We start from the raw sequence: 22,391 nt of genomic DNA, 5'->3' as shown, positions 1-22,391 counted from the left end.
CTGCATGTGCATGTTTTCATGTATGCCTATTTATTCTTTGTACTCATATCTGCATGTGCATGTTTTCATGTATGGCCTATTTATTCTTTGTACTCATATCTGCATGTGCATGTTTTCATGTATGGCCTATTTATTCTTTGTACTCATATCTGCATGTGCATGTTTTCATGTATGGCCTATTTATTCTTTGTACTCATATCTGCATGTGCATGTTTACATATTTTTTGTGTTAAAAATTAGCGTTTAACAAGGTCATGTGCTAAAATAACCACAATTTGTTTCCCATCTTTTAGGGGCAGAGCGAAGACTACGGCGTCATCGCCGTCAAAGACGGCGCTCTCGGCCCCTCTCCCCAACCCCCAGCCAAACATCCTCCCCCCAAAATTCACTAAATTCCCCCTCCCCAGCATGCACAGACCCTGTGGCACATGCGTCGGGGCTCCTTCCCCTCCTTCCCAATTCCCCCTCCCCTCCAACCACCCCTCTCGTAACTACCCCCTCCCCTGAATCCCAAATCACCCCTCCCACCTCGTTGGGGAATGTTGCCACCTCCGAGGAGGACGAGGGAGTTGGTTCGGGGCCAGGCGTCATTTTGAACGGTATGTTTCCCTTTTATCCTTTTTTGTGTTTTTAAAAGTTTGGATCTAATCCTGTGTCTGTGCCTTTTCCTTTTTTTGGTTTGTCAGAATTTGGGGTAGATCTATGTTTGCCTTTACCTTTTATTACTGATGTCCCCATACACATATCCCATCTGTCAAAATTTTTAGTTTTCTTGTGCAATTTTTTGGTTGTCCATTTTTGTGTCCTTTGGTTTTTTGGGTTAAATGTGCTTTTGGTCACAATATTGTCATTTTTGGATACCTTTGTTTGGCTTGTTTTTTCAGTGGGTTTCATTAATTATGTATTAAGCCCCACACTTTTCTAACCCACAGAGGACCAGAGGCGTTTGGCGGACCTAGCCGGGTGCGTCCAAAGGAAGCGGGGCCACGTCATCGGGCTGCTGGTGGTCCTTGACCATATGTCTGGGATCCTGCGTTCCTAATTTTATTTTGTTATTTTAAAATTTTTGTATTAATAAAAAAATTAAAGTTAGCGTTCTGTCTCATTCCTTGTCTCCAAATCTTAGATTGTTTACACTGACATAAGTAGACTCTTCCAGCAAGTATTTGCAATTAATGTCCCTAAGATTGTGTGTTGTAGTTTTTTAGGAAACAGGCACATGAAACAGCTAACAGTAACAATCTGCTTGGGCTTTTTTGGTGTGTGACAATTTATATATTACTACATTTTACATGTTCCAATTTGGGGGGCAACCTGCTTAGGCCGAGATTACAAAGCCTACTGATTGTACAGAATACCTTTGGTTGTTGGTTTTGACCCAGAAAGCATATTTAAATTTAGCTCAAATTGCGACATTACAGGATTAACCCTTAAGCAATTTTAATGTGGGTGAACCTGGTTACACTTGCTTGCAATGGTCAATAAAATTTGCAAAATTACACTCTCAAAACATTTATTCACAACATAACTAAAAAACCAAAGTGTTGGCTCACAAACAATACACACAGTGATAACAAAAAAAAAACCCATCAAACACCATATGAAAAAAGAAAATAAAAATCAAGAACTGGTTGACGAATGAGCATGCCAACATGATTCCACAAATGTTGCGTTTCAATATTGGTTCCAGAATATATATCCAATGTGTCCACATGAAGGTTTGTTTTGGGTAGCAGGAAGTAGTCATCGTTTGAGTCCCAAAGATTATGAAATCAAACAGAAGATGGGAAACAAAAAACAAATTAATTAGATGGTTTCCAAAAATCCTTACCACATTGTGTCAAATAACTTCTTTGGTGCCAATAATTACCTAAAATATCTGGCCACCACATCATCACGTATGGCCCCCCCACATACTGACCTCCGACCAACCTCGGGGGGGCCATCCTCAGGCAAGGCATCCTCTGGCTGCATTGGGACACCACTCCTTATGGCGATGTTGTGAAATATCCCACACAGGACCACAATTTTCTAAACCATATCCGGCAAATACATGAGCTCGCCACCAGAGCGGTGGAGGCATCTGAATCGGCCTTTTAAAAGGCTGATACAGCGCTCCACCACTTGCCTGGTGGCTGTAAGTGCGGAATTAAAATTACTTTGTGGCCCTGGTGTATGGAGCCAAATAAGGAGTGAGCAGCCAGGGCGTGCAAGGGTAGCCACTGTCTCCTGTGAAAAAGAAGTGACAACATCAGGATCACTGTGTATCAAGCTTAACATTGTTATGTACTAAAGGTCTCCACTTACCCAGAAGCCACGCATCACCAGCTTGTAGGTTGTTTAATTTGTGCCATATCCCTGATTGCCGGATGACGAATGAGTCATGTGCGCTTCCGGGTAATTTTGCATTCAGGGACAGGATCTGGAGGGAGGCATCACATACCACCATTACATTCAGGGAGTGATAGTGTTTTCGGTTGCGAAATATGGCCTCCAGCCGTGCTGGAGGCTGAAGTGGTATGTGAGTACCATCCACAACCCCTATGATGTGTGGGAAGCCAGCTATTTGGTAAAAATTGGCCTTGGCCACACTAAGGGCACCCATATCCAATGGCATTTGAATAAAATGATGGAGGTGCTTGAAAAGTGCCTCCATCACTGCCCTCAGGATCCGGGAAAAGGAGGATTGGGAGATTCCCGCCACTATTCCCACCATTGTTTGAAACGATCCTGAGGCACAGAAATGTAACACCGCCATAAATTGCGTAAGCGGTGGTATTGCTGTAGGACTGTCAATTTGCCGCTCAAGATCACTCTCTATTAATGAGAGAGTGTCTATGATGATTTGGGGCGGAAGACGGTAGCGTCTTAACACCTCATCATCGGGCATTCCAAAAAGGGTGACACGTGTTCAATATATCTTGGGCCTTGCACGCCTACGATGCCTACGCCTGGGACGAGATTGAGGTTGGTCGGCTTCCGGGAGCATGGCCAGAACAATCCGACCAAGATCAACCTGAAATGGCAAGAATTGAATGTAAGGTTTTTTTAGCCATAAATAATTGAAAAATTACTTAGCTTGACGATACAATCCAATGATGCTTACATGCCGGGGTATTGTCATGATGTTCCAAACCTATAAATAATAACAAATAAACAATGCAACAATTTAGGGTGGGCATTTAGGAATCTAATTTGGGTGCAAGACAAAACATAAAAGGGGAGAAACACATATTTGGGCAAAGAGCAAAACGACATTGCGCAGACTACCTCAATTTGGGCCCAAATTTAATAAAAAATTGCTAAAGGGAACTCACAAACAATTTCACGGAACAAAATAAGCAGATAAAAATGCGCTAATTAGTTCTCAATACAAGACAAAAAATAAGCAGATAAAAAAGCACTAATTAGTTCGCAAATACAAGTTTAAAAATACGCAGATAAAAATGCGCTAATTAGTTCGCAAATACAAGACAAAAAATAAGCAGATAAAAAAGCACTAATTAGTTCATACATTTCGGAATCACAAAACCAAAGGTTAAAAGTGTAAGGTCAAACAAAGTTGCGTAAAAAAAACATGAATATTTACTAAACAAGTGAAAAAAAAAAACTTACCAATAGAGGATATATAAGTCACCGGATAAAAAGGTCGTTGGGGCAGAGCTAAAAGAAACCTAACAAAGGACAGTTTGAAAAAAAATTACGACCCAAAATTAACAAAAAGAAGGAGACACAAAGTGAACAAAAGTAAGACGGGCAAAAACTTACCAAAAAATAACACGACAAAGAAAACAACCACACCAAAAAAAGCGAACGGAAATAAAAACTCCAAAAAGACAAACCAAAAACACTCCGACCAACGTAACCTCCAACAACCAACACCCGCCACCTCGACTCGAGACGCCCCAAGCCATAAATAGTGTTTATTTTCCCGCACAAATTAAGGAGGGATCATAGGAATGCACAATCAATGATGTGGACGAAAAATAAGGACGCATGTATAAATACCTCACGACCCAAGAAAAACGTTCTGGTGTATTTCTTGTTTGGAGGTAAGAAATGGCTACAGACCAGGGAAACAATGGCCAAGAGTCTGCCGGTAAGTATTTCATGCATTTCCAAACAAGGATTTTTTAGAAACATAATATAGTGCAAGTTTGCAAGCTTTAATTACTCAACGTTTAAACAAATAGGTGAGGAGGATGACATGGAAGAGGCTGCTGGGCCCAGTATTCCGGCCAAAGCAGGGAAAAAGAAAAGGCAGCCACAATTCACAAGAAAGGAGATGGAGGTTTTGGTTCAGAAGTGTGTGGACATCCTGCCACAGGCAGACAGGAATATGGGTGCAAGCCAGAAGTGGAGAATGTGGGAGGAGGTAGCCAGTGCTGTCAATAGGGTGGGTGATTATGTCCGTCTAGCCCGGGATGTCAAACGGCGGTAAGTAAAAACTTGACCACCCTAAAACCAAAACCAAAACAAAAAACGGAATAATGGTTCCTTTTTCACCCACAGATGGCAAGACTTCAAATATCGCCTGAAACAAAAAATGGCGGACAGGGCTAGGCATGCAAGGGGGACAGGTGGGGGTCCCACCCCTGTGTCATTGGAGTTGAATGATTTAGAAGAGCTGGCACAGGGGTGTGTGCAGGCTGTGGAGGTGTTTGGCATGTCCAGCATGGATACGGACATGCCAGACTTTGCGGCTCCTAATGTTGTCCCAGGTAAATATTGTGATGTAACCAACTCTGAAATGTTATTGTGCCAATCTGTAGATTCTAATGTGACTCTTTTCTCATTTTTCAAACAGAGACACAGGCGGATGAGTCTGCTCCAGAGGGGAGCCTTGGCCGCAGAATTTCTGCTGGCTCTGCAGGGGAGGAACCAGTACATCCGGCTGAGGACCCTGCAGAAGCCAGTCCAGGGCAATCCCCCTCGCAGGCAGTGTCCCTCCTCACAGAACTCAATTTTAAATCGGATTTCCATACGGAGATTCTGCAGAGGATGGACGCCAGTCTGGTACAGGTGGCTGAGGCCCTGGAGCAAAATGCTGCGGCCAACGTGACCATTAGTCAGTCCCTGGCGGAAAATACCAGGGCCAACATCCGCATGGCCAATGCCCTGGAGCAGCTCGTTCGCCAGCACATGGTGAAGCCGACCTCTCTTCCTGCCGGAACATCAGGATCCTCCACCTCTGGCACAACATCAGCCAATCCTCCAAATGTGCCTAGCCCTGTGCCTAGTCCAGAGGCCACAACATCTGCCTCTGGCCAGGCCAGCCCGATGACATCCCGGACCCGGTCAGGCGCCCACCCTCCCCCAGCCAAACGGGGGAAAAAACGTTGACAGCACTGGCTACTTTCCCCACACTCCTTCTGTGCTTGCCCAATATTCCTTTCTGGTCAAAACTTCCCTCTCCTTTCTTGTGAATTGTTTTTCATTTTTGCATTTAAGTTTCCATACCTTTTATGTTTGCACAAATTAAAATTTATTTGGGAATAATACTGCCAAAAATGTTTGGGCAAAAAATGTGCCAGAAAATGTTTTTAGTTTGCAATAAAATGTGAAAAAATGTTCGACATTGTATTCTGACATTATTTTAGAAATGGTTTACAGTTAATCCTGGCCCACAAGGCAAAAACGACCTCCCAAAAAATTAAAACGAAATAAAAAAAAAGGGCACTTTAAGGAACACTTTAAAATTTACATAAGGATGCAAATTCTCCTGACCAAAGCAAAATGGAAAAATACACACAAACATGATGACATTATTGTTACAATAGCACAAAAACCAAATACAAACCAAAAAAAACATACCTACAAATGTACGCTAATTGATTGTGTAATCCTGAAATTAGCAGCTATGATTTCCACCTGCGTACGGTTTTGTGCTAACCCAAAAAACTGTTTTCAAAACACATTACAAGCTGGTTTTCAATTTAAAACTGATTGACTTTCTGACAAGCCGTGATTAATCGATGAAACATCGTGGAGGGCCGGGACGGAGGAGAAGGCCATCGCCAATGTGGTCGAGTAATCCAGACCCCAAGCTGTGCGAGCAGTTTGAACGGAAAGAGGATCATCCAGTGACGTATGACTTGGTACGAACACATTTGACGTTCGCATCAGATAATGTATGTATGCCCAAAAAACGCCTCGCCACGCCTGCGTTTTTCCATCTCCACCCCCATCAACGCCCAAAAATGCCCTGTTCTGTCAATCACATTTGACATGTCACTTCCTGTACGCAATTTGACGAACGAGACAAAAAAACTCGCAATATGCCGTACGCACATGCACAGTGTTACACCGACGCATGCGCAGTTTCTCAACATCGGAACGCAACGAGCGTACTGCTGTTAACAAGCGGCTCTGAATGAGGGCCAATGTTTTTTTTTATGTCCCTGTACAGGTTGGGAAATGCCTTTATAGAAGGTTTGCAAAGCATTATTTAAGTCAATTGTTTATTTTGTTTTGGAAAGCACTCTTCCTGGTCCCCTTCTGGGATAAGAAAATCAACTCACAGCAGCAGCAGCAGCCATGCTCAAGGATTCTTCTGTGGCAAGGACTGATGTAAATGTACTGTATCACATTTTTTTGTAAAAGGCTCCTCCCCTCCCCTTCTCCCTCATAAATTTTCTTTTGAATCAAAAAACAAAATTAAATTTACTACCAATCAACCTCTCCTGTCCCTGCCCTACCTTCAACTACATACATACTCCAACTTCCTCAGGCCTCTCTTGAATAATAAAAGTGTTTCCTGATGTGCCAATTTTGAAGTTGAAATGCCATGTGTTTGTGCCGCTCACTGCTGCAGCTTAGTTTAGTCAGCCAGCTATCTTGGTGGAAATTTTGAGCCTAAACAAGATGAACATATCAATATTGTGAGCTGTGAGGTGGTCAAAATTGACTGGAAACGAGTGGAAATAAATGTTATTGAGGTTGTTATTACAAAAAAGGCCCATTTTATGTGATTTTAGCTGTTTTTTTTATTTTTTTTAAGAAAAAATCCAGATCCAAAACCAAAACACAAAAACAAAACATGGAAGTGAGGTTTTGGCAAAACCAATCCAGATCCAAAACCAAAACATGGGGGTCGGCACACATCTCTAGCATTAATACTGTGTGGTGTAATCTGTAAGGGGCATTACTACAGTACTGTGTGGTCATACTGTGTAATGGGAATTACTACCATGTGGTTATACTGTGTAATGGCCATTACTACTGGTGACATAATCTGTAAGGGACATTGCTACTGTGTGGCATAAACTGTAATGGGCATTACTACTGTGTGGCGTAATCTGTAATGTGCATAATGTGCATTACTACTGTGTGGTGTAATCTGCAAGGGCCATTACTACTGTGTGGTCATACAGTGTGATGGGCGTTATTACCGGTGGCGTAATTTGCAAGGGGCATTACTAATGTGTGGCGTAATCTGTAAGGGGCATTACTAATGTGTGGCGTAATCTGTAATGGCCATTACTACTGTGTGGCGTAATCTGTAATGGGCATTACTACTGTGTGGTACAATCTGTAAGGGGCATTACTACCATGTCGTCATACTGTGTGATGGGCATTACTACTGGTGATGTAATCTTTAAGGGGCATTACTACTGTGTGGTCATACTGTGTAAGGGAACACTATTATGTAGAGTAATGTGAAGAGGTAAGGGCCATATTCATCATGATAAAAATGTAAGTTCTCTTACTTTAGTTTTGAACTCGCTGCGAGTTCATTGTTAAATTCAGACCTATTCATCATTCCTTCATTACTAAAGCATCACTTCAGAAAAGCTACTATTTCTGCGAAGACAGCTTTTCGACACAGCTGGGCTGTTCTCCTACTCTCTGCTCTCACTACCTGCACTCTCTCCCCAATTTCCCCAATAGCTGCCGGCTCCTCTGCTCCGTTGTCACCCCCCCTGCTGCTGGCTGTCTTCATCGGTATCTCCCCCTGGCTCCTCTACTTCAGTGTCTCCCAAGCCCCCACCGCCCGTTGCCATGTCAGTTGTCTGGCATCCTGGCTCCAGCTATTCTTCTCCGTTGCACAATTCCCGCCCCCCCCCCCTTGCTGCCGGGTCCGGTCACTCAAGTCCCACCTCACGGATACCCTCTGACTGTGCTATCTTCCAGCTGCTGGCTCCCATCAACCCTGCTTCAACTCCACAGTGCAACAGAAGTTTGCCCTGCTGCTTCTTTCCTGGCTCGGGGTGACAGGCTGCCGGGTCCAGTCTCTCAATCTCCCCCCTTCCCCGACGGTTACTCTCTGATGGTGCCTGGCTCACGGTGACAAGCTGGCAGCTCCTCTCTCCCTCCAAATGGCGGCACGTGCAGTGGAACGAGCCGCAGGTAGTACATAGACCTTTTACACTGCACAAGGTGCCTCCAAGTGATCATGTTTATTTACCTTTTCAGATCAATTTGGCCTACATATCGGGGTACAAAAAGTAAACTATACTCATTACAGCTGTAAATGCACAGGCGGTCAAGGACCGAATGACATATTAACAATTTAAAACTCTCAACTGTTAACATAATGCAACATATACATAGCATCAGGGGGTGGGAGCACCAAAGGAGAGCCCTAAAACTAGTAAAACAATAGTATAAAGTAAGTTTTGTTTATTAAATGTATAAACAGGTGAAATGTGAAATAAAGTTAGAATAATTAATTAAAAAAATAAAAACTGTCACAGACTGAAGCCGGCCACACATCTAAAGATTATCTTCCAAACAGCCAACTAGTTGGTTAGACTTGTGGCTTGCACCTATTCTGAGAAACCAACTGGTTAGCTGGTTTCATCCTTATACAACCCCTAAATGTCAAACACAGTTTGGCAAGTTTGGATGTGCTGTGATGCCAGAAAGAAAATGATCAAAAATCCTAGTATTCCCAAAATGGGCATTTATAGCTCTCACCAGGCTAAAAATGTTAACAAATGATAATGAGTTCATTAAAAGCAAAAATTAGGCCCATAAAGATCAGGCACATGAAAAGGTAGTAACACCTACTGACAGTCCCAAACCCTGCATTTTACCCACAACTTCTGCACTTCATTGCAAAGGCATCATCTTATGTTCAAATTAGACATTGTAAATAAATGACCATCATTATATTGTATGATACATTACACAGTTTATAGTCCTAATTTAAGAGATCACCTTGCTGTTAAACATCAATGGCATAATAAAGTTAGCTGCTACTGAAAGGAATATTAACTAGCACAAGGGTCATTTACAAACATGCAGCTTTGCTTCCCCTGAAATACATATCTATTTAGACAGATTAGAGTAGGTTTTTAAAGGACACTTTACTGAAAATCACGATAACCAGGAGTTACATGGCCTTTTGCACAGTACAAGAACTCTGTTCTTTTGGAGAATTCATAACATTACACAGTAGTTATATTTTACTAAGGTTATAATAAATAAGCAAAAAGACATTGCATAGTCTACTATTGTCAGTTAATCTCAGGTATTATCTCCAGCGTTTGACAGATGCACAGGGAAGATGGTGTATCAGTTCCCTTGTACTCAAATTGCTACTGAACATCTCCCCCCGGTGTGAAATTACCAATTAATAATACAAGACTTCTAGCTGTGGACACAGTGGAGATCTGCTTACCTTTGGTTCCATTGAGATGAAGTTGTGCATCCCTTGACTTGACAAAACCGACCTCTTGATAGTTTTACTGTGGTAAAAGTGGTAGTAATCCTGAAGTGCCCCAATCTGTGTGGGGAAAAACAGTGGGATTTTACATGATCTGATTAGAAGAAACTTCGATTGTTTCTATTTTTTTTTGTACTAAATAAATGTATAAATTATGCATTCTCCTGCTGTGCTAGAATGTTACTTGAGCCCCAATGATCATCTTTCAAAAGAAGGACATGTGATAGGAAATGGATGTGGGTGTCCTTCAGGCACTAACTGCATAACCAAAGATTATAATTGAGCTTCTTAGGCGGCCTGTGTCTACCTTTTTAATGTTTAATTTATATGCAGCGTTTTATATCAATGCACGTCTACACTACCACATAACAAACTGCATAAAAAAAAAAAATGCCAAATGACTGGTGCTATTAAAAAGCATTCTGTCTAGTTTGCTAAAGGAAATGTACTGTAAAATGGGCGATGATAAGTTACTTGGATCGTTAAGTTAAAGAACCCATAAAAGTAACGGAATTAAAGGAATATATTAATGATAAATATTTCTAACAGTGTATAAAAATGGAAATCATTACAAATAGAGCTAAACTAGTGTACACACACAAAAGGACTTTTTTCACAGCAATTTTATATTGCAATTCAGCTCTTCCAAGGCTAACTGTTCTCTAATGTACTTTTTGAACTCAAGTATGTATTTATTATATTTGAAACAACATGTATGACCTAATATAACAATACATTAACAATATAAAACACATCAATCAATGATATATACAAGCATTAAATGACTCATTTTAAAATGCATACACAATAATTAAAATTTTGGTCATTTATTTTAAACAGCAAATTACTTAAAGTGCGTTATTTGCTAATTTATACAGTTCATATTATATTCTAAGTGTTATGATAACAAAAAATTTTAATAGGAAAATCATTCAACTAAAACTTGCAGTAGCAGGTAAAAAAAGAGGTGTATTCTTTGACTCGTACAATGTAAAGGCCTAATTTCAACTTAATAAATAGCTTATTACAACTACGAATAAGATAAATATATATGTGCTACTTCTGTCATCAACATTTTAATTATAAGAAAATGTCTGCAGTGCTGTCCTGCACAATGGCTACTTATGTAGCTACAAACTTCAACTCAACTAATATAAGCTAAACTTTTTAAAAAAAGTTACACAAATTATAGACGGTCTTGAGTTCCCCCTCACTGTTACGTTTAGTACATACTGTAAGTGAGGAAGCGCTAGACATACACTACAATGCAGCGCATTAATTATATACTTTTATAAGTCAACACACAAATATGTTCTCGGGGGCAGTGGGCATGGTCACCGTCCATCTGAGTAGCTATCATTGCGGTTTAGAAATGGGACTCTGCAGTGTATCACTTGCTCATGTGACACATTGCAATTTAAAAAGTCCTGCTATCTTATGTGACCCATACCAGTTTTCCGCCCAATATACAGCTTGTTTAACCCTCATTACTGGTTGTAACACCGAACAGCAAGGAGGATATCACTGTTGCCTTCATTGCAGGTCAGATAGTTTAATTTTCTTACCTTAAACACATTGGTTTACAACTGCATAACTAGGTTCCTTCACTGACACGATCTATTTGATCTACATGCAAGTAACACAAGCTGTGTTTTTAAGGTGTTTTATATGTGTCTATGAATGCTTTCTAACTGCATTTATTTGTAACATGTCTGTGACAAAAGGTGTTATCTCTTTTAAGCCAATACATGAGTAATACGGGATGTAGTCATTGCGGCCGCCGGTCACAATCCCGACAGCAGAATGCCGGCTAGGGACTTATGATAAGCGTTGAAATACCGACGCCTATCATAATTCCAACGCCGAGGACGCCATCCCGAACGAAGGTAAGTCCGGAGTTCCCTTAGTTTTAGCTGCGGGGGGGGGGTTAGGATTAGGGAGTCCAGCGGGGATAGGGTTAGGTTAGGCAGCCCTAGGGGGGAAGGTTAGGGTTAGGCACTCCCAGGAAGAAGTTAGGGTTAGACACCCCCCAGGGAGGGTTAGGTTTAAGGAGCGGTAAGGGTGGGTTAGGGTTAGGCACCATTAAGGGAGGGTTAGCGGGGGACAGGGGAGTTTAGGGTACTTACCTGCCCCTGTCGGGATCATGATCCTGTCGGGCATCCGCTGTCGGAATTTGAACCACCGGCATTTCAATCCCATTCCGAGGAATACATATATAAATATAAATACTTCTTAACTTAACCACATATGATTATGGTCAAAATGCATTCTCTATGAAATGAATGTGAGTGAGCAATGCTTTCCATTTCCTTCACATGGCTTCATGTAAATCAAGAATGACTCATACTCTCCCGGAATAGCCCGGAGGCTCCCGAAAATAGGATGGCGCTCCTGGCCACCCGGAATAGAGGGCCAGTCTCCCACACCCCCCTCTAGTCTTCCATACCCCCCCTCCCGACAGACACTTGCAACCCCCTGCAGTCCCCCGGTCCGCCCACTTACAGTGCACAAGTTGGCGGACCCGGAGCACACTGAGTCATGTCATCATAGCCCCACCCACTGCTATACAATGCCTGTGATCTTGGCACTATATAGAGGAGGACGGGGCCATAATGATGCACACACACACTCCCCTTCACCACACAGCCCCTTCTAGGCCAACCTGGCTTCCCCCTCCAGGAGGAGGAGGCAGCAAAGTTGACAAGTATGCTTCATGTATGCCCAAATTCTACTCCTGCCATCTAATTTTAATATCTTTTAATATTTGTGCCATAATAAAAAATTATTTTCCATAGAATTAGTGCATTGTAAGATGTCCATAATCCATCCAACATCCAATGTACTCATTCTGCTTTTTACTGCACACATCCATGCACAATTCCACAGAAACATCAGTGCAATCCACGAGGCACACCTGCACGGATCTCACAAATTCATAGACTGACCTACTGAAAAAATATTCAACCTGCATCGTGCTTAACCTACTCTCCCGGAAGGTGTGCACGCCCGAAAGAGCAGGTGGATCTCCAGCATCCCACCGACTGGCAGAACTAGAGAGTGGTGGGCCCAGGTGCAAGTATATGCTTTGGGCCCCCCTATGCAGTGCCCCCAGTAGTGGTCCCCCTATGCAGTGCCCCCCCAGTAGTGCACCATATACAGAGCCCCCAGTAGTGGTCCCCCTATGCAGTGCCCCTTATACAGTGCCCCCAGAAGTGGTCCCTCTACACAGCAGTAGTAGTCCCCCCTATGCAGTGCCCCCAGTAGTAGTCCCCCCTATGCATTATCTCCAGTAGTAGTCCTCCCCTATGCATTGCCCCCAGTAGTAGTCCCCCTTATACAGTGCCCCAGTAGCATCCACCCCCTCTATACAGTGCCCCCAGCAGTGGCCCCCCCATACAGTGCCCCTAGTAGCAGCCACACCCCCTATACAGTGCCCCAGTATCGCCCCCCTCTATGCAGTGCCAGTGTTAGTGCCCATGCCCCTTATACACACACAAAAAAACCCGCACAACTTACCTGTATCCCCGCTCCTGCCACGACCGCCACTGACCGCTCCTCCCGGCCCGCTCTGCACTATGGGAGAGTTGTCATGACTTCTCTCCTATCACCTGCTGCAGGGGGAGCTGGAAGGCGGAGCTCATGAGTGAGCTCCAGCCGGCTCCCTCCGTGGACTCAGCAGCCAATGAGAGTCTGTCTGACTCTCATTGGCTGCTATAACAAACACAGAGCCACCGCTGGTGGCGGTGTGTTTGTTACTGTGTAGTGCGGACCGCTCTCACTGCAGTCTGCACTACACCTAAATACTGTGGGGCCCGTGGCACACTGGTGGTGGGTGCAGCGGCTATGGGCCCCTGCACCACAGCGGGCTCCAGAGCCAGCCACCAGCTGCACCGTTGCTAGTTCCACCACTGCTCCGACTTCCTAGTGAAGTGGGCAGGGTGGGGAGAATTTACCTGGAATTATGGCTCCGTAGGAGGGTCAGTTCTAACCCGAATTGTGTCATTTTAGACCCGTCCCCTCCCAATGGACTAGTAATTTGCAGCATTTTGTTGCGACGGGGAGCAGGGTTTAATGACATAAGGAGCCCAACCCGACCTCCAAATCTGTAATTTGCATTTCCTCTCAGTATTCTCCCAGAAAAGAGAATTAAAATGTATGCAAGTATGACTTGCAATGGTCACACCTAATTTCAACTAGTATAGTATATCAAGGACTCAGGGGGAAAAGTTTCAAAACCTTCTAAAGAGTGGTGAAATGTATGAGTGCCCATAGCAACCAATCAGCTTCTAGCTAGCATTTATCAAGTGCATTCCATAAAACGATAAGTAGACACTAAATCTATCTATTTAAAAGCTGTTCAGAAACTCCCCTAAAAACAGAAACTTTTGTAATTACTAATTAATGACAGGGGCCCCCTACTCGTATATGGGTTTTAGGCATAACCTATTCTCCCGATTCGGCTGCTCCCGGTCCCCTAGAAAAGTCAGCAAGCCTCTCAATCGGCCACCACCCCCCGGATCCCATGATTCCTAGACTAACCCCCGCAGCGGGGGAGCCGATGACACGATTCGGCATTGTGTAGCGGAGGCGGAGCCAAAATTGACGCGATTTTCATGGCCACGTCCCCCCGCTCTGCCCCCATTACCGGGTAATATGCACAGCCATGCCCCCCTATGCAGAACGACGCCCCCCTACTTGGCCGACCTGGCTGCCCCTTCCGGAGGGGGCTGCCAGAATGTCGGCAAGGATGGTTTTAGGTTGTGCCGGCTAGAAAAAAAGTAAAAATAGATTCTGGTTTAGCTTACACACCCAAAAATACATAAAATGCTCTTGTTATTTTGGTGGAATACACCGACAAATATGAAGGCGCTAAAAAAACTCATGCTGTGATTTGGAACATGAGACGCAACAGACCAAGCTATGGGTCACTGCAGGGGAAAACAAAGTTACTGGGTCTCCTTATATGTTAAACAGCTGAAAACACAGTTATGGCATAAACATTTAAGCACAGAACAGACTGTACTGTAGCCCAGATAGTGAATGAGACACTTATCTGCTGTCACCTTCAAGTTTTCTTTTTTCCAATAGGATGAGAAGAATGTATGATGGCAACGTGAGAATTGTACTAATAATCTGCCTGATTTGTTTTCTACTGTCTGCTTCAATAAAAATCACAAAAATAAATACCATTTGCACATATTTGCCATCTTTATCTCCAGTTTGACATGTCACCGTTTTATTACAGTTCTCAAGAGTTATATAAATAAGCACACATTGCCACATATGCAAGAAGACACTTGATTGATGTCTATGATGATAGCACACTGAAAGGTTTTAGGTTTATATCTAAAGGAAGTAAAAAAAAAAAAACCTATACAAAGGAAAAATAAAGCTCAGAATACCTCTTGATATCTAGCTGTGGAATACAAAATACTACCTGCATTTTATTATGGTTGAAAAGGAGTATAGAGGACAGTGTGTTTGTTATGCCTTACTGTATGTGCATGTTCGTGCCATAATGGTGTAGTATAGAACTGCTAATCTTTTAGCAAGTACTCCTGACAATTAACACGTTGACATTCAAAAATACTCATATTTTCTTATAAACAGTGCATGCAATGTCTTATAATGTTTTAAATCAATTACAAACAAACATTGACTTAAGGGGGACATAAGGGGGTCATTGTTTTGCCCCAAAATGTTTGCCTCTTTATGATGTGTACCTCTACATCATGTTGCATGAATATAAAGCTCATATGAACTATTTTAAAAAAAAATTTAATTGTTGAAACGTAGCCTTGCCCTTCACTTACTTTGGACAATACTAATGTTTGAGGAGACCTGGACTTAAACGACTGTCCCCAGGAGGGGACAGGAGACTCAAGCAAGCTTCCTAATTCATGCATGCCTACCCTCCCGGAAGTCGCGGGAGTCTCCCGATTTTTCGGGTAACCCCCCGCACCCCTGGAAGGGTAGGCACTTCTCCCGCAGAGTAAGGAGAAGTTTCTCATGGACCGTCAGGTCCGCGAGTAGGGAGCGTCATTTGGCCCCAACACCTTAATTAAATATGCGCCGTTCACTACAATATGCCGCAAGGGGTGAAGCTTAATGATGCGATCCATCCGGCCCTGCTCCCAACACCTCCCACCTGCTTCTCCTTCCCGGGATTCTCTCGGGGAGGAGAAGTCAAATGTTGGCAAGTATGTACTAATTACACCATACCATACTTGCCTACATTTTATAACTCCTCTCTGGGAAGAGACCTGCGAGGAGATGCAGCTGGCTAGTTCAGGGAGGGGCCAATCTTTCATGTTATTAGGCCCAACCGCACCAAAATGCTGCGATTCACGGATCCATGGGGAGGGACTAAAATGACGAAATTCACATAATTTTAGCCCCGTCCCTTCCATGCGGACTGCGATTCCCAGCATTACCTTACCATCCTGCCCACTTCGCTAGGAAGTGGGTGGGATGCAGGAAACCAACCCACACTTCCGAGGGTGCAGGGGACTACCCAAAAAATCAGGAGTTTCCCACAACTTCCGGGAGAGTAGGAAGGTATGCACCATACTTTCTTAGGAATTTCAATATAGTGACATGGGCATCATATATTTGTGCTGCCTTATAGCATTTTAATATATTTTGCATAATTTTAATGAAATGAAAGATTTTGTTTTTCATTTTTTATTATTTTTAAAGTTATTATTTTAAATGTAAAGTTTTTATCTTCATACATGTCTACTTCATGAAATGAAGTATGTCTTCATCAGATCAGCAGGATAACTGTTGCACGTCGACTGAGGCTAAATTCTACTACTGATAAGGGAACCTAAAGAATTTAGATGGCCAGGGGGACGTTTCAGATTGTGTTCACTGGAAATACATTAACCCTCTATTAATGACTGTATATATATATATATATATATATATATATACATATAAATATATATTTTTTTTATTTAAGACACTACATCAGTACTGTAACAATTATGTGTCACATAGTCAGGATTTGAGAATGTTATTTTCACTTAAATGAAAAAGCCTAAAAGAATGACTGCGGATTGACATTGTTTCCCAAATTATTCTCCTCCATTCAAAAACGTCTTACTCTTACATTTTAGGAAGCACAAATAACTTGCTATTTCAGTTAGCAAATAGCAGCAGCTGGAGACTGTTTGTTAGGTGTGCTGCTTGAGTTAGCTGGCTTCTGTTATGAAATTGTATGATGTTTTATTGTGCTGGTCATATTCTGATGCAGTTCATGGTCGTTTTACAATTATCAGCTCTATTTTTTCATATGACGAGAGAATGCAGAAAACATGCATCATTTTTAAAAACTAGACAAAATAGCTATTTCAAGGCTGCAGTCTAAATGTTTACCAAGCCAATCTTGGGAAAAAGTTGCGTCAAACCGAGATGTGGACTGGCAGAGAAGCTGGAGATGCTATTCATACAGTACAGAACCTTTGGATAATAATACAGCAGCAGAGCATATTACATGAAAGTGGGTAATACAGCTCAAAATTGCTGTAATGAATCATAACTGATTCCGTACATTATGCCTAAGGGGACATGCAGACATTCCAGATTGTAAACAGATTTACATTCTTCCAACGTAGCTTGTTTCCTAATGGGTTTTGACTTAAAAACAGTAATTAGGCATATAAGGTAATTTACACCTATTAACCTTACTGTTTGTCCTAAAATAACCTTTAGCTAATTTGAAACAAAAGTGGTAAAATGGTTAAAATACCTCCAAATAGACAAAACCATATGAAAAGACAAAAGTAAAGTACATTAATATTGCTGACAACCGACTATAAGCCGTATTCAACTTGAGCTGAGCCACGTTAAGTTAACGCGGCCTGGACTTAATGCCGCCTTCGCCTGTTTTGGAGGCGGTAAAGTATTGCGCACGTGCACGCTTTACCCCGTATTCAATTTGAAAGTACGCGTAAACGGGACCCGGCGATACTTTAACAGGCGGAAAGTACTGTCAGTTTTGGGGATATCAGCCTGACACCCCCCAAATGATGCTCTGACATGGGTGGTAGCTATGGTACCCCCCGGTTTGGCTTGCTGAAGGTATGTGGTGTTTTTAAATGAGCTCCAATAGCTGCTAAATAGCATTTTTTCTATACCTGATGCAGAATAGTATTTAGGAGTATTTTTTCCAGAAAAGAAGATATCCCAGCAAATTTGGGGTACTTGAAAATGGGGGTCAGCATATTTAAAGTTGAAAAAGTGAAGTTGAAAAAATCATGAAAAATCCACCTGCCGCAAACACCTGCAATCAAAAAACACTTGGGCTCCCCCTCCAGAGTCCAGGGGACCACCCAGAGGCAAGTTCGCTAGTTTTTAAGTTTGTACCCCAACATTTTTTTTTCGCCCCCCTTTATCAAAGTAAATTTTTGGGGTGTCCTTAAGGTTTTTTTCTAAATTTTTTGACACAGTTTACCTTTGGGGGACTGTCTGAAGGCTGCAGGGGGGTTCCCGCAATGTTGCACCCCAAAACCCCAATTCTGCACTTTTTTCCGCCTGCTATTCATAGGCAATACTTTACCGCCTGTTACATTGCCTAGGCGGAAAGTCTTTCAAATTGAATACGGTGTAAAACCTGAACAGGCGATAATGACGTCATCGGCGGTAACTTAACGCATCAAATTGAATACGGGCCTATACTGTATATGTCATGCTTAAGGTACCTTTAGACTCTCACATTTTTGTGTGCGGCTCCATAGGGTTGAGTCCAGTGCGAGTCCAGGTCACTGGGGGAACGAGTTGGGGGTGCTGGCAATGGTATTTAAAGGACAACTCTCGCCCTTTGCGGGTAATTAAATCAACCCCCCTTGTCTGCAAGCAGAAAATATTTCTACTTGCAATTTAATACTCAATCTAACACACTCTGCAACCATATTATATAATACAGGTACGCTCACCATCTAAAATAATTACAGATTGAGTCTCCCATATCCAATATGCTTGGGACCAGGATATCGGAATATTCCGTATTTTAGAATATTTGCATACCACAATGAAATATCTTGGGAATGGGACCCAAATCTAAACACAGACTGCATTTATGTTTTATATACACCTTATACACACAGTATGCAGGTAATTTTATACAATATTTTTAATATTTTTGTGCCTTAAACAAAGTTTGTGTATGTTGAACTATCAAAAAGGAAAGAGTTCACTATCTACTAAACTAAATCCATATTTCGGAATATTCCGTATTTCGGAATATTTGGATACGGAAGACTCAACCTGTATGCATGCCTTCATGTAAGGTATTATCTTCACCTAATACGTAGCTGATAGAAAAGTACATGGAATCACAACACAATAACAAGCTACAGATTGTGCAGTTGGTTGCTTAGTAGAAATGACTTGTTATGTACGTGTATGAAGGATAAAAGACTATATTGCAAGATACAATTGCTTGTTTCATGTTTACAGTACACCCTAGTAAACTGGCTGGAAAGCAGTGTGCTTATTTCATCACATAAAGAGGTCAAAAGCACAGCGTACATGACTTCACATGTTATGCTTAAAAGCAGTGAAAAATATTTACACAGGACTATTAACCTAAATGTACAATACCTTGGACATCTTCAGCATGAGCCAATAAGAGAGGATGATAATTTACATGAGGGGGGCTTGTGGGACACTCTGACTGGGATATATTATATATTAATACTATATTATAGTCTAACAGTACAGTGTATGTACACGAGATGGGGGCCTCTCTGATACAATCGGGGGGGGGCACACTGATATATAATGCAGTCTCACTAATTTTGTAATAATAAGTATTACAGTGCCTCCTCCTTTCCCCCTCACTGATTGTAACAGCCTAGCAGGTCCAACATTTCTTATAATACCAATTATTACACCCATTAGTGTGACTGCATTATATATCAGTGCCTCCCCCTCACTGATTGTAGCAACCTAGCAGGTCCAACATCCCTTATAATACTGCATTACATATCAGTGCCTCCCCCTCCTCTTCACTGATAGCAGCCTAGCAGGTTCCCCATCTCTTAATAATATACCCCTCAGACAGTGACTATATTGATTATTATTCAGTGCCCCCCTGATTGCAGCAGGCATAATTTAGTGCATGTAGTATGCAGAAAAGGGGATGTAGTCGGCATCCCGGAATGCAGGGATGCCGACGGTTTAAATTCCAGCGCCGAAATCCCAACAGCGTCAGGATCCTGGCATCAGTGTCCCGACCAATGGCATCCCTAAGGTAAGTATCACCAGTTAGGGGAGGGTTAGGATGTGGGGTTAGGATTAGGCACTAGGGGCGGGGTTAGGGTTAGGCACCGACAGGGAGGGTTAGGATTAGGGTTCGGGGAGGGGGAGGTTAGGTTTAGACACTATAGAGGGGAGGTTAGGTTTAGGCACCGGGTAGGGAATGTTAGGTTTAGGGTGCAGGGAGGGAGAGGTTAGGCTTAGACACTAGGGGGGAGGTTAGGTTTAGCCACCGGAGAGGGAGGGTTAGGGTTGGGGTTAGACTTACCTTGATTCCTGATGGGTGTCGGGATTCTGACTGTCGAGATTCCACTGTCGTTATTCTGACCAGCGGCATCCCGACCGCCAGCAACCCAACCCCAGAAAAGTGCATACATCAAAGGTTCCCAAACACAGTCCTCAGGGCACACCAACAGTTCAGGTTTTAGAGATACCCATGGATGAGCACAGGTGGTTAAATCAAATTGACTGAGGTACTAATTAAGTCACCTGTGGTCAAGCATGGATATCCTTAAAACCTGGACTGTTAGGCTGCTTGAGGATCGATTTTGGGAACCTCTGGCATACATTTAATAAATACAGTATATGAAAGAAAAATTATTTACTTCATAAGTATGTTATAATATGTTCTTTATATTATCATTATTTTTATACCCATTGGTATTTATATCATGTCTATATGATATTTGATATCCACTATCACAAGTAGCACAAGCAGTTATAAAGCTGTGTTTAGATTTGCTATATGACTGCTGTTAATACTGCTACTTTATGTTCCTTTTTAATGTTTGTAATGTCAGTAATGTTTAAAGCTTTAAAATGTTGAATATAAGGAGGAAAAATGACAAATACTGTAAAGGTGGTACACACCAGTAAGATACATCTACAGATTGACTGATGGTTGTTCATACACACTTGAACAACCATCACTGCAGTCCCGCTAACGTTGTGACCCCTCTCTGGCGGCCTCTGCAGAAAGTGTACGGGGCGGTCGGCTAACTCGATATGTCTGTGAACAACGTCATTTACAGACATATCGTCTACACACTGGCCGACGTACACACAATATATCAGCCGTTCAATGGAATGGCCGATATGTTAGTCAGTGTGTAACCAGCATAAAGGGCATAAATCAGGAACGAAAATAGAGTGCTTTGGATTCTTGAGGGAGAGGGTCCGCAAATCACTTTCTTGCTTAGGTCCCCATGAGGTCTAAATCCGCTTCTGCGTGACACCTTAGATTACGGAATGTTGAATGTCCACACAACTTCGGAAATGGAACGTCCCATCCATCAGGCACCCACTATCATGCTCCATTCAAATTCTGATAATTCACGTCGCCTTGCCATGAGCAGCCTAGCAGGTGTTCATACTGACTCACGAGATGTCAGATTACAACTGATGCAGGTCTGGGCACTTCTGAGATGTCACAGTACAGAGACGCCACCTACCATTACCTTTACATGCCTGCTAATCATGACTTTTGGCACTTCAGTTGATTATATATATATATATATATATATATATATATATGCACACACTCAGGTTCAGTCTCCCATATCCACAATGCTTGGAACCAGGAATATTTTGGATATCGGAATAGTCCGTATTTTGGAATATTTGTATACCCTATTGAAATGTGTTAGGAATAGGGCCCAAATCTAAACACAGAATGCATTTATGTTTTATATACACCTTATACACACAGCCTGCAGGTAATTTTATACAATTTTTAAAATAATTTTCTGGCTCAAACAAAGTTTGTGTACATACATGAAATTAATATATGTTTCATATACACCTTATACACACAGCCTATAGGTCATTTTATACTTTATTTTTAATAATTTTGTGCCTTAAACATATTTGTGCTCATTGAACCATCAAAAAGCAAAGGTTTCACTATCTCAGTCATGCTAAGAATATTCCGTATTTTGGAATATTTGTATATGGGAGACTCAACCTGTATATATATACATATATGTATTTCAGACTTGTTAATAAGAAAAAAGTGTTTATTACTCTGCAATATAACTATAACTATTCCTGTATTTGTTGCAATGCAGTGTCGTAAAAACTGTCCATGTATCCTTATTTCCCACACTAAAAGTAGGACCCAGGGAAAATGCTCATTCACTGCCATAGGAAAATAAACTTGCAAAAGTTAAAAGTCAGCAGTTAATTGATAGACCCTATAGCCCCTTGCAATGTATACCTTAAAAAAGGATTTACACTTCCTTTCTGTTATATATATATATATATATTAGGGGTGTGCACCGGCCACTTTTCGTGTTTTGTGTTTTGGTTTTGGATCTGGATCTTTCTTCGTGTTTTGGATCTGGATTGGTTTTGCCAAAACCACCCTTCCGTGTTTTGGGTTCTGGGTTTTGTGTTTTGGATCTGTATTTTTTTGAAAAAAAGCATAAAAACAGCTAAAATCACAGAATTTGTAGGTTTT

At 42.0% G+C, this 22,391-nt stretch overlaps 1 protein-coding gene across 2 annotated transcripts in view; it reads right to left on the bottom strand.

Moving 5' to 3' along the window:
• Positions 1-22,391, bottom strand: part of PCSK5 (proprotein convertase subtilisin/kexin type 5) — a 622,474-nt gene that overhangs the window by 539,962 nt on the left and 60,121 nt on the right. For both annotated transcript variants that reach the window (XM_088464067.1, XM_088464068.1), the window contains exon 2: positions 9,626-9,730. In XM_088464067.1, coding sequence (XP_088320193.1) covers positions 9,626-9,730 — 105 coding nt within the window. The remainder of the gene's footprint in view (positions 1-9,625; positions 9,731-22,391) is intronic.

The sequence above is a fragment of the Taudactylus pleione genome, unplaced genomic scaffold, assembly GCF_031769625.1.
Source record: "Taudactylus pleione unplaced genomic scaffold, aTauple2 ptg001573l, whole genome shotgun sequence".
Lineage (NCBI taxonomy): Eukaryota > Metazoa > Chordata > Amphibia > Anura > Myobatrachidae > Taudactylus > Taudactylus pleione.
The sequence above is the reverse complement of the archived record's forward strand: the minus strand, read 5'-3'. Positions and strand labels throughout refer to the sequence as shown.